Source organism: Egretta garzetta, unplaced genomic scaffold (assembly GCF_000687185.1).
Source record: "Egretta garzetta isolate BGI_Z169 unplaced genomic scaffold, ASM68718v1 scaffold53, whole genome shotgun sequence".
Taxonomy (NCBI): Eukaryota; Metazoa; Chordata; class Aves; order Pelecaniformes; family Ardeidae; genus Egretta; species Egretta garzetta.
The window spans coordinates 2,867,310-2,880,373 of NW_009259312.1; the positions used below are offsets into that span (position 1 = coordinate 2,867,310).

The following is a 13,064-nucleotide window of genomic DNA, read 5'->3' on the forward strand; positions in this document are numbered from 1 at the left end:
AAGACATTCCATATGTTTATTGCTGGATGTGAAAATGAGGACTCTAATTCTGTGCAGCATTACGTTTTTACTGCATGTTATACTTAGTCTGATGTCAGTAGTTTTAAGAAGGCATTGACATGTACTGAGAACAAATATGCAAAACCTCATGATTTCTTTTTAAAGCTTTGGTTCATCAAGGAATATAAATTCATGCCTAATTTAAAGCATATAGGCTGTTACGTGACTTTAATTCACATCATATTCTTGATGTCCAACATATGCTTACTCCTTTGTGAATCCTTTAGCAGTTTCAGCTGGTTAGATATTATATCTGTAATCAAACTTTTCTTAACCCTGGCACTTGCAAAAATTGATGGATGTGCATGGTCAGAAGCAAAGTGTCCAGTGTTTAATGAAGCACTGAACAACTTAATGTTTCTGATCTCCGGTGCAGAAGAGTACAGCTTGTGATAAAAAGAGGAAAGAGATAATACCTAGGACATGCAGTAATTGCTACTTTATTCTAATGCATTTTTATCCATTCTGTTAGATGCCTCTGAAAACAACACGGCATTTTCTGTATTTTTTCCAGGGACGAGATTACATCAGAACCAATTATTCCTTTCCAGGAGGCAGAGGAAGGATTTGGTACCATTTCACATGGGAGGGATGGAAAGAGAAAGAGATTAATGCTGGTTGGAGAGGTCAGAGATTCACTTGGCAGAGGGGGGATGAACCACAGGGACCTTCTTGGGACTGTGCCAACAACTGCGAGAGTTACAGCTATTCACCAAAGTTTTCCTTCTTATGCAGCCCCAGTTTGTAGCCTGGGGAATAAGGATTTGCTGTGATCCGGACACCATAACGAAGACCATACTTCATCCAGCACAGAGTGACATCTGCAGCGCTTCAGCTGCGTATGCTAGCTTGCTCAGGGGTAGAAAAGGGGTGACTCCCAATAGCTCTGCTGTGCTAGCTCTGAAAAAAGAGCTTATGATCTAAAACGTGCAAAAGCTGTGGTTTGCTATTGCTCTGAGCAGATGGCAGTGTTTCTGAGCTGTCGGGTTTCTGGAGGAGGTGGTGGTAGGAAACCAAACCATTAAAAGCTGCTGCAGCAAACTGCTGAGTCAAGACTGGGGCAATCAAGTGAAATGCCGAAAAAAGAAACCTTGGTGGGGAGGTGGAGAGATCAGAGAGCAGGTTGCAGCGGGCAGCTGCAAAACTTCCTGCAAAAACATTCTGAAATCTCGCGTTGTGACACAGCTGGAAAAACACATTCCCAGCTTAGCGGGGAGAAGCAAAGGCACAGGCGGCAGTATTCCATCCCAAGCCTGTTACAAAACATAACTCATATACATGCGGCTGGGTTTAATCATACACTGGCTGCCCGGGGAGGTGAAAGTGAGCCAGGAGCTGGGCTTTGACGTGGTGCTGGTGCAGCAGGCGCTCCTTTGCTGTCCTGCTGTGGGCATCCTCAATGCTGCAGGATGCAGGGTGAGGCGGTGCCATTGGTGTTGGGGTGCCCTGTTGCGCTCAGAAGCATTTCCATCTGCTGCTCAGCATGACCTGGACCGGAGCACCCAGCAGCCGGGTTAACATGTGGCAGCAGATGAGATTTATGTGTTTTGCGAGTCACGCCTAACTACTTCTGGATAGATCTATTTAAAGTGAAAAAAAATAGTTTGACTGACAACTCAACATATTCTTTGTGCTCGTAACAGCAAAGTAGAAAAATGTCAATACTCTCAATTTTGTATTTTTATCGATGTGCATTGCTAACTTGCTGGAGATTTATCTGTTGGCTTCAGAGCAGAAATTATTTTGTGCAAATGACTAGCTCTGCCCCCAAGGCACCTCCCACTTCCAACTCTTATGAAAGATGTGTTGACTGTAATTTCTCTATACAGTCATTTTCATATCTGGATATTTTAACTGCAGGACTTCAGTGCTACAGGACCCCTTGTGACCTAGAATAAGATTACATCCCTTTTGCAGAGAGCACATCAGGGCAGATGATATGTGTAATAGTGATGCATGTGAGTAGTCTACAGTTTCCAGTTCTGACAGAGGTAGGAAACCAGGTCTGGCAAACTCTGAGCTAATGCCTTGTCCTGAGCAACAAAACTCTTCTGGGGACTGATCTCTCTCCGTTTTGAGGTTGCGGGTCTGCTCTGTGCTTTTGGAGCTAGGATTTGAAGGAGCAGCCGTGGCCATATGAATAAAAAGGAAGAAACTGAAGGGATATGCAGACAGCGCCAGTTCTGCAAGCAGCAGAATCGCAGCCTTTCAGTTGCAGAACCAGTTCTCTGGAGGAGTGAGCCTGACCTACTCCCTGGCCGCAGCCTACAAGCGAGCTTTACCTGCACGGTGATGAGGTGCCAGCTCACCTCTACAGAGGCTGTATTTTGTAATCTTCGTTCCCATCTCATGCCCAAAAGCTACACCTCCTCCCCAGCATGCACCTGGCAGAACTCGGTCTACACAGTGTCTTGCCCAGCCTTTAGCGACAATTAGTAGAGCAGTCTTGCTTTACTCATTTTCTTGCTGTAGTTAAGGAACTGCTTTTTCAAAAGATACCTGTTTTTGACCATGGTAACAAATTGTTCTCAGATATACTTCAAGCTTCAGAGACCATACAAGGGTAAAACAGAACATGCATTGTGATAATTTCATATGAGGTTTGGTCTTAGAGGGGAAAAAAGCTACATACTAAGTGAGCACCTTGCTAATAATCCAGTGCTGGTATTTCATGCAGTATTAACACTCCAAATGGCAAAAAGAAATCCATTCCATATATTCTTAGATGCAATTTATTTGCATGCTAGCCCCTATTTGCAAAGTCATAGTGACTAAGCTTTGCAAAGCAGCTTTACAACCCTTGAGCCTTGCAGTGGCCTAAGCATTACCAGGGAGTCCAGTGCCTGACCCTCTCTATGCCTTAATTGCATAAAGCAGCTAAATGTTGGATCTACTGGAAAAGCAGTTACTGCAACTGCCTTGTTGCTGAAAATATCATTAGATGGAGCAGAACCTCTAGACTTATACTTTTTTGAAAAGGCAAAATTCTGTAGCAAAAGCAAGTTAAGATTACTTAGACATTTCAACACAGAAGTAGCTAAGGACATCCCTAGTTTCCTCCAGCCCTAAAATACAGTATTTCAGTAATAATATGGTATTTCAAGCTGACAAACATCTGATTTTTTTAAGGAGTAAGATAAAGAACTATCAGTGTTATAGGAGAAATTTGATTAAGTGTATTCTTCTCTCTGAAATAGTTTCATTTAGCACCAGTGGCCTAGCATCAGCAGCTGAAGTCACTGAAGCCTTAGGTGGCAAGAGCTGACCAAGGGTAAACTTTTGATAAAACTAATGCTGCTCACAAAGAACACGCCGAATTCAGCAGATACGAGTGGAATGAAGAAGATAAGGACCAAAGAGACAATTCCAAGAGAATGAAGTAACTTCAGAAGGCAGCCAGCCAAGCAACAGTGAAAACCAGTAAGAAATCAAGAGACTGCCGGCCATAATTAAGTGATTGGGCTTGGGGGTGAGGTGATGGGTGGTACGGGCATAATTGAGAGGCATGAAATGGGGTGGGGGTCCCTCTCTCGAGGCACCCAGCTCGAGCTGTAACCAGAAAAACTAATAAAAGACTAATTGGAAGCCTTCACTAGGACTTGTCATTCTCAGGGCGATCCTGGGGTCAGACCCCGTTATGGTGGCTGGTGTGCACAGATCTGTAACAATCAATAAAAATTTAGCATTTGCTTAAGCTTTCCTAAGCTTAAGAAAAGGGGTTTATCTACGGTGCTGCAATGTCTTACTGATTTTAGAAAATTAAATTTTAAAGCTACTTTTCTTCTTTCATTTATATCCTAATGCTTATTTCCCATAAGCAGCAGCAAGACAAGTGGTAAAAGTAATTTTAAAGATGACCTTGTATCAGGAAGCAGTTACACAGCCAGAAGAAAAACCTGCTCCATTGTAGGTTGATCAACATCCATTGCTCCACTTCCCACTTAACTCCATATTGTACAAGATACCCTCTGCACAAAGTCCAACGTCCCTCAGCTCCTCAACAAAGTTGAGGTGTTCATTTTCTAAATAGCACGGTACATCTGCAAGCCCTTGCCTCATTAAGGGCTGGAAAAAAAAATAAATCCAAAAGCTACTGTCTTCAATTTGATATGGCACCAAGTTTCTCTCAAAATCAGGAGAAAATACAGTAACATATATTGCACTTCATCCAGTAACAAAAATGAAAAGTATTTACTGCTTGTTTTTTTCTCAGAGCAGGCAGAAGATCTATCAACCTCCAAATAGCCATCTGCTTCTGTAGGATTTTTTCTTTTAAACAACAAAATTCCATAGGATTATGGAGAAGGTAGGAAGTAGGAAACACTCTCTTTAAGGAGAAATTGTTAGTGGAAAATCCATCCCAGACATTTAGATGCCTCCAAGCTATAACAAGAGAAAGCAAGCACCTGAGCAGTATTAGTGGAAGACACTCATTACCATACCTATTTAAAACCACCATGCACTAGGGAAGTTTTGGCATTAGAGCAGTGCTGTGGAAGGTCAGCCCCACTGCAGTGCATGCAAGCCTTCAACAGAGAGGAGTTTGGAGGATCAGCACTTGCTTTGCTACAGCCAACGGTGTTTCCAAACCACCCCCCCAGAGCTCAGAAAGCAAAATTAAACCTCTCCACTAAGCCCTCAGAGTGCCTGCACCAGGAAGGGCTGAGCTGGATATTTCTGACAAATTCTGCTCAGATTTAGTCCAGCAGTTCCAAATGGCTGAAGAAAAATTAAGAAAAGGCCCAGTTGGCCATCATCAACAAAAGCAAGTTCGCTGTCCGGCCCCGTCCGTTGTACTTCAGTGATTGTACCAGAGCCATTAAAAATATTACTAACTGTACTGGGAGACAAGGAATAATCATAGCGCAGGAGAGTAGCCGCCTCTACTAAACAACAAGCCACCACCTTTGGTATTTTTGTACCATTTCTGGCACTTCTACACGTTCTACTCCCAACTCAGAGTTTGCGAGGATGATTATTTCCTTCCCCTCCAATAACCTTAGTAAAAAAAAATAATTCAGGAATGGAAGCCACTTAGAAAACTCAAGGGATTTTAATGACTGAATGAAGAAGGAACTAGTTATTACTATATTTAAGTAGCAAACACTTATTTTGCTATCAAAGCACAAGCTAAAGAATTTTAAAAAGCCACAAACATTAGTAAGCCCAACATACAGAACTTTGAGTAAGAAGGCATTTTACACACAAGAGTTTATCAACACAAAACTGTTTAATATTTATTAAATGACACAAAATACCTAGTGATTATTTCCTTCCCCTCCAATAACCTTAGTAAAAAAAAAATAATTCAGGAATGGAAGCCACTTAGAAAACTCAAGGGATTTTAATGACTGAATGAAGAAGGAACTAGTTATTACTATATTTAAGTAGCAAACACTTATTTTGCTATCAAAGCACAAGCTAAAGAATTTTAAAAAGCCACAAACATTAGTAAGCCCAACATACAGAACTTTGAGTAAGAAGGCATTTTACACACAAGAGTTTATCAACACAAAACTGTTTAATATTTATTAAATGACACAAAATACCTAGATAACAGACTCACTCTCTGAAAGGACATGTATTTACATTATTTACCAACTTAAGAAAGACTCTCTGTACCCATATCAGACTTATGAAACATAAAAAAGGTTTTGCTGCTTTTTGCATCGAAGGATGCAACGGTGATACATGCCCTGTTTGCAAGTCTGCATAAACTGTAACTTTTTGATGCAGTGAAAAAGCACAATTTTATATTCTGGTAGCCGAGTGAAGAGGCTTCTGAAAAGTAACAGGGTTAGTTTCTTCCCCCCACTCCAGACATACTCTGAAGAACTGTTATACAAAAAGTATATTACATTTTTGAATGCTGCTGTACTCTTACAATTTTAGTGTAACGTTTCAAAGAAAATATTCTTCCTACTATATGAAATCACTAAAAAAAGTGGTATTTGAACATTTCTTCAGATGCACTTTTTTTTTTTTTTAAAAGAAAGCATTAGGACAAATGATATGTCTAGGAAAAAAATGAAAGACTGACAAAAAAAAAAAAGCAGAGACCAAAATATGAAGAACAGCTAAAGCAACTTAATTTGCTAGGGTTTGTTTTTTTTTTTATTAACTATTTACTTTGGCACCTTTGTGTAAACTATAGAACAAAACAACGTTTACAACACATTTGCAATTATAGCATTTAAACAAAATGGTCACTTTTTTAAACCAGCCAAGACAAAAAAATAGTCCATTTATGGGTATAAAGATTAAAAAACCTAAAATATATATTTCTAAGAATAAACTGCAATTTCTTATGAACAAGGTGCTATAAACTGCATGCAAGAGTCAAGATTAAAAATGTGTGGCCAAACAGACAAGCTGTGTTATAGCCAGATGAGTTGTGGTCCAAGCCCACTTCAATTTTTTTCTTACAGAGATATATATGGCTCAATAGGCAGGCACATGATCCCAGCAAGAAGTTGCGGAGTTGTACGGCTGGACAATAAATCTTGGCTGCAGCTTTGTCATTAACCAGGAATGAGCAAGACCTTAGCAGAAGAGATGAACAAGTTCTTGGGGAAAACCCATGAAGATACGAGAAGCCTTCTCCCCTCCCCTTTCTCACCCCCCCTCTCGGCCTAGCCAGGGTTCTCAAAGTCCATTCTTTGGGTTGCTTTAACTAGATTGCCACTTAGGGTCTGCCTCAGATCGTGGAAGTCTGATGGGATTTGAGGACATTTTCTATATCGTATTTTCTGCGTTTAAGTTACTGAAATGGATGGGATAAAAATTGAACCTTCAGACCTTTCTAGTTAGTTTGACTGAATGCAACACACTTGTCTAATGAGGGAGGATTTTACCAGAATAGGCATTTTAAACACGTAGTGGTGTTAGATTTATATGCTACAACAGACTGAATGGAACTGGTTCAATACTGATATTCATCATCTCCTGTCTCCCAGAGAGTTAAGTTTTATGCTCCTTCTCCAAAACACCTTTTAAAAAGGAATCTTTTATTGGCTAAAGATACAAAACACATACAAGAAAAAGGAACATTGAATGCAAAATACAGAAGGTTTTTTTTGGGGGGGCATTCTTTTCTCCCCAGTGGATCTCTATTTGAACTAACACTTAAAGATTCGCAGGAGCAGTCTTCAAGTTTCTTACCAGATAACTCTACTGTTAGTATTTTTCTTACAGAGGCAAGGGTGGTCCTGGATGTCTACCAGTGGTTATGCTGCAATAGTGTCAAAGGAGAAGGTAGATTTTCTGCAGATCACAAAGAGCTATATGACAGTTAGTAGAAGGTGACAGCAAATAATTTAGTAGGAGAAAAAACCACCTGCTTCATCTGTCAGCTGAGGACTGCATATGAAAGAGCTTGAGAAAATATGGAATTAAACAGTAGATCAAAAAAGCAGTAAGGATGGGATGTGTCAGATACAAAATACACACACATACACACACTCTCCCTCTCTTGCACATGCACGCCCCTGAATGCGGGATCACAGTGATAGAAGTTATAGATCATAGAGAGCTAAGTTACACTGCCATTACACAAAAGTAACATCTTGCTTTCAAGAAATATCTGGTATTCCCCAGGACTATCAGTGCCTGAAAGAGGATGAGGTTTTTCATTGTGCTCTGCAACACAGCTAATCGTAGGTCTAAAGCCTGGCTGGGTAAGGAAGAACTGTTATGTGGAGGAGTTACCTTTTCTGCTGACACTTTTTTTTCCCATATATTCCTGGCACATGCTGCTATAGCAATAAAAAAAAAATGCGTTTTGTTGAAACAAAGCTCTACATTCAAGTGACTTATTCTCCCATGTCTTATAAAGATGCAAAGAATGCTCTCTGGTCATCTAAGAAAATATATTTTAGATGCCTTGTAGCAATACTTTCTATATGAGAGGTAGGCTTCTGGGTTCTAGGAGGCCTGCCACATCTAGGGCTGAGTTCTTAAAGCTTTAAGTTAAAGCAATCCAAAGCAGGGCAGTCTGAGAAGAGCTGCCCTGTCTAAACCTTGAGGTTAGTTCAAGTTTAGAATGCTGCAAAGCAAAACAAGTATTAAAATCCATTTGTAATTTTTGTTCTTACAGCTTTACCACAAGAACAGTGTGGCTTTTCATAGATATCTGTAAATAGATTCTCTTTTCTAGAGTATTGCTGCCAAGAGGTGAAGGCCTCCTACCCATGACTAGTAAAAACTGTCACTTTTTCCATTATGGCTGTTTTATGCTTATTATTCCCAAAGGTGAACACTAAGTCTTATAGGCAAGCCATATAAATCTAATCTGAACTTGTTTTGATGTAGCAGTTATTTAAGAATGGTGTTTGTATATACAGTATACATGCCCACACTGCAAACTTTATACATCGCTTTATATTGGTACCATTTTGTCTTGATTGCGACTGAGATTATTCTCCATTAGATCAGCAATAAGCGTAGCTTGGCTTATTCCCCATTTTCCCTCCCTCAAGGGAAAAATCCAAGTGTGGGCATCAACCAAACCAATGGCATGTTACTAACTGAAACGCATTCTGTACAGTAAATTAAAAGTTTGCATGCAGTTTAAGCATTTTAAAGGCTATTTTCTTATATTAATTAACCTTCTGTTTCCATTTAAAGGTGTGAAAGACATCTGTCATATATCAAGGGACTCCTCTTCAGACCCAGAGACAAATGGAATCACAAAGACCAGGTACTTTCTTTCAGCTTTCTGCACATCTTACTAAATAACATGCAAAGAGTTCAACAGCATTCTTCTTAAAATGTAAATAGTACTCTTTAAATGGGCATGTTAACCACTGAAAGAAGTCCACTCTACTATACTTTTCCATTACACTGCTTTCATTCAATCATCGGTAGTATAAAAAGTCAATTAACGGGATCAACAGGCTAGTTTATCCACTGGCAACTGTGTATGACACCAAGTGTGCAGTAAAACAAAGGCCAACATATGTTTATGCAATATAGTTGTACTGATTCGGGTTTTCTTTATCTCTTTCCATGTAGTCCCTGTCAATTAAGGATTCTATTCTCTTCTTAAGGTCAGCAGGCTGTAAAATAAAGCAGATGTTAGTATTATTACTTTGCAGTCAATGTTTCTTGGTTCTTTATTTCTACTTAAGGCAAACAGACTACTGTTTAAGATGGCGGAGGAAACAGAATCAGTTTGGGAAAGAAAAAAAAAAAAAAAAAAAGAAATCCCTTAAAGCATCAAAGCTTCTGAAGTCTGCAATGTGTAATTGATTGAAGAGAAAGTTAGAAAATTAGCTTGTCACCTGCAGCTGAGCATAGACTTTTTATAGCAGCGTAAGATATTTGCTGCTGTTTGAACTCAACTCTTATTTTAAAGAACTGCAATTAATGCATTATGTACCAAAGTGTTTCCATTTCTGACTTTTACCTGGTAAATATGGTACAAGTTTCATTTTATCTTGACACAAGTGAGTTTTCCAAACAGTTTGGGTGCCCTATGATTTTGTTGGTTGAAGGACTTTTATAAAAATGACAGAGAATGAGGAAAAGCACTCAAATAATCCGTTATAACCCTGCAAAGCCCAACTGCAGTTTATACAATCCTTACAGGCCTGCAGGAACTTCACATGGTAACAAAACAGAATGAGACGGCAGTACCTTTTATTTTACGTTTCCATTGACAGAAACCATTGCATATTTGAATTCAAACAGATGAATCACTGTCTATTTGAAAATCCATTTCCATTAGTACACAATAAGCGATTAATTTTATGTTGCAACTATGGGCTTCTGTAGCGTGAGACATTCACCAGTATCTAATTTTCATTCCATAAATATGTGTATATATTTACCAATACAATCTGTCTGGAAAAACCACTGTACATTTATTGGTTACTGATTTATTAAAAAGTAGCAACGAAATTAAGACTCAAAACCAATTCTGCATTATGTATCTGAACCGTTTTCGCCTTGTCCCCATGAGTGCATTGCCAGAACACTTAAATGCAAGAAGAACAGCGTACAAGGAGAGCTAGCTTCACAGTTACTGCTAACAGACTCTGGTTCTGAAAGCCTTTGGTAATAGGTTTTAATGACTTACTAAAAGCCCGAGGTAATATTTCAAATAAACGAATACAGTTGGCCCTTTTAAAAATTCCCAAAAGTGAGTATTTGTTCTCCCTAATAGTAAAAAGATGTGTGATTTAGACAGAAGCACTGTTTAACTGAGGACAGGCCAGGGAATATAAAAAAGTAGTAATAAAGTTTTAGAAAAAGAAAAATCAGTACCTTTACTGGGAATTTAAGCTGGTTGTAGACCTCTGACACAAGCAGGTTATGACTCAGTGTCTTGCGCATCTTCATGATTCGTACAATTGCAGCGTCAATCTGGTATTGCCGATCCTGGAATACTCTCTCTGTAGTGCTTGCCTGTTCCTCCACCTGAAGGATCCATTTAGAGAGAAGTTTTAAAGAGAACACTAGAACTGTCAAAACAATTATTCTTCATATCTCTAAGACAATTTTCAGTATAAGACAGTAAAATGTCTGTTGTCAAATATTTGATTAAATCCTTTAAAAGCAGGAAGGCCAATTACTAAAAAAAACCACTTATACAAGGAATTAAAATCTTTGCACATGTTTTACATTGGATGGCTGTCAGGGAAAATTCACTGTGAACTTGTTTCTCTGTTCACAAACCATTCAGTAAAGCTCCAGGGAACGGTCAAGAGTGAAAAGTACATTTGCTAATTGGACCTGCTCTTAAAACAACCTTCTTTAGAGACATCTAGCACCACTGGTGTCTAAGTTAGCACGGAAGCACACATTTAAGTCTGCATGGTTAGGTATGTGCTATCATCCAAATCATACGTGTAACTTTTACAAAGATATCAGCACGTATGTTGCAACCGAGAGGAAAAAAAGCCTTGTAAATGGGCAGGCAACAAGATACTTGACCCAAGGATCTAAACCTCAGAGAATTAAAAAGCATATACCGTTTCTTTCATCTGAATTTGGTTGATCTTTATCCTGAAGAGCTTATGTCTGAAATCATCGTTACATGTGAATTTGTCTCCATCTTCCACATCTTTGCCTTTGGGGCTTTTAGTCAGTACTCTGGCTTTGCCACAAGCCAGAGACTGAAGTGTCCTTCTCAGCTCTCCGTCCTCTAAAGCAGAAACAAGTTGTTTAGTGTTTTTTTTTAAGTAAGAACACTTGGAAGTAGTCAGCTGTTTTCAATACCAACCTATCCCAGTGGCTTGCTTTATCTCCTCTAAACTGAATTCCTCTCCTTCATTAAACATGAGCAGCACCAGTGTCTGGAACAAGGAGACCTGAAGTTCTTTTTTGCCCTGTGACAAAGGAAATTAACAGACATCACTAGGCTTTTTTGGTTTTTTTTGGGGGTGGTGGTGGGGTGGTGGTGTGCGAGGAGGAAGGAACAAGTCACTCTTGTATGTCAATTATTTCACTTAAAGGATGTGATTGTTAGTTTATTCATTTGGGAATATGAAAGAATAAAAGTTACTGGTCACCTCATGTTTACTATGAAACGCAGAATAAACTAGAGGTCAGACAAAACTCACCCAATATATGCATAAACTTATTCAAGACAAATCTCAAAGCACTAAGTGCTTAAAATTACAATCTGAAAGACCTTTAAGTCAAAGTGTAACATAAACATTAGTTTAAGAAACATAGTATTAGGAACTAGAGAATCTTTGAAATAACAGAGTTTGATAAATACCATTAACATTTTTTCTGGAAACCAGAACTGGTAAGCATTCCCATTGCAATAGAGAAGTTTTCTTGAAATATGTTTGTGCCCATGAAGAAACACAGAAGGGGAGTAACTGGAGGCCCTTTAAAAACAGCTGTGTTCTTGTACAATCCAAAACTTTTCTTTATTTGGTGTAGTGAAAAGCTTAATGTAAAGATGTTTAATGCTGTCAGATAAGTAAGGTCATCTATGGAACATGGCCCTTTACTTTTTTCTCCACAGTATAAAAATTAGTGCCATTTTTAATATGGAACTAAACCCACTGTTTATTTTCTCCAAGCAGTAACCAACAATTTTTTTTCCCACCGATACAGAAAACAGATGCATCTTCTTAGATCTTAATACATCTATTTCAGAAACTACCAATTCTGGAAATGACAGCAAGAGGTCAAAAATTAAAAGTAATTGCAAAAACAGTGCTAAGTTTTCCATTAGAGCACAAAAAAACTTCCTGATATATCCCTAAGGTACAACCCAGACTTGGAATCGGCAAAGCAACAGGAATAAGAGAAAACTCACCTCTTTAAATTCTGCTTTTAGTACACAGTGTCCTAGTGTTGACTGCCACTGAAGTTTCCTACCACTGTGTTTTCCTAAATAAAAGGTCTTGAAAATCTCCTGCAGTTTTACCATCTAAAAAAAAAAGAAGAAACCCAAAATACTAAAACACAATTTCTACTTTAAAAGCACCCTTCCCTCCTCCACAACCAAACAGGCCTTTAATAAATGCTTAGAAAGATGAAGAAAACTTTATTTAAAAAAGACACTTCTGCATTTCTTTCTAGAGACACACAGATGCATATTTAAAGCCAAGTTGCAGTTGATATTGAGAGGCATTACTGATAGTCTGATACTTGGTACAATACGTCTATATTCATTACCTCTGGGGGCAAATGGACCTCCATAGGCACGTAGGTTGGCCAATAACCCATAGTCAGAATATTCACTGTTAGTTCAATGTTGCCAGGTACATTCTGATTTTGCATATACTGCAGAAAGAAACAAAGTAAATTGATATAAAGCAATGTTTATTAAACATATTTCAGGTAGAACCGGTAAGTTAGAACAGGCATTATAAGAGCACAGACAAGTGACCTTATGATGTCTTTGCTATATAAAATGCGAGTTACATACAAGAAAATTGGGCTAAGAAAAAGCACTTCCATACAGGAAGAAAATAGCAAAAGAAGTGTTTTAGCAGGCTGATATGAAGATGTACCTAATTACGTGTGAATGGAAGAAAGAG

The 13,064-nt window shown here is 38.7% G+C and overlaps 1 protein-coding gene across 2 annotated transcripts in view; it reads right to left on the reverse strand.

Annotated features, from left to right (window-relative positions):
• Nucleotides 1-7,812: 7,812 nt before the first annotated feature.
• CUL4B (cullin 4B) overlaps nt 7,813-13,064 on the reverse strand; it is a 23,518-nt gene continuing 18,266 nt past the window's right edge. For both annotated transcript variants that reach the window (XM_035891947.1, XM_009636404.2), the window contains 6 exons: nt 12,700-12,807; nt 12,338-12,451; nt 11,285-11,390; nt 11,034-11,206; nt 10,327-10,479; nt 7,813-9,116 (listed from right to left, as the gene is read on the reverse strand). In XM_035891947.1, the coding sequence (XP_035747840.1) occupies nt 9,021-9,116; nt 10,327-10,479; nt 11,034-11,206; nt 11,285-11,390; nt 12,338-12,451; nt 12,700-12,807 (750 nt within the window). In that variant the 3' untranslated portion in view covers nt 7,813-9,020. The remainder of the gene's footprint in view (nt 9,117-10,326; nt 10,480-11,033; nt 11,207-11,284; nt 11,391-12,337; nt 12,452-12,699; nt 12,808-13,064) is intronic.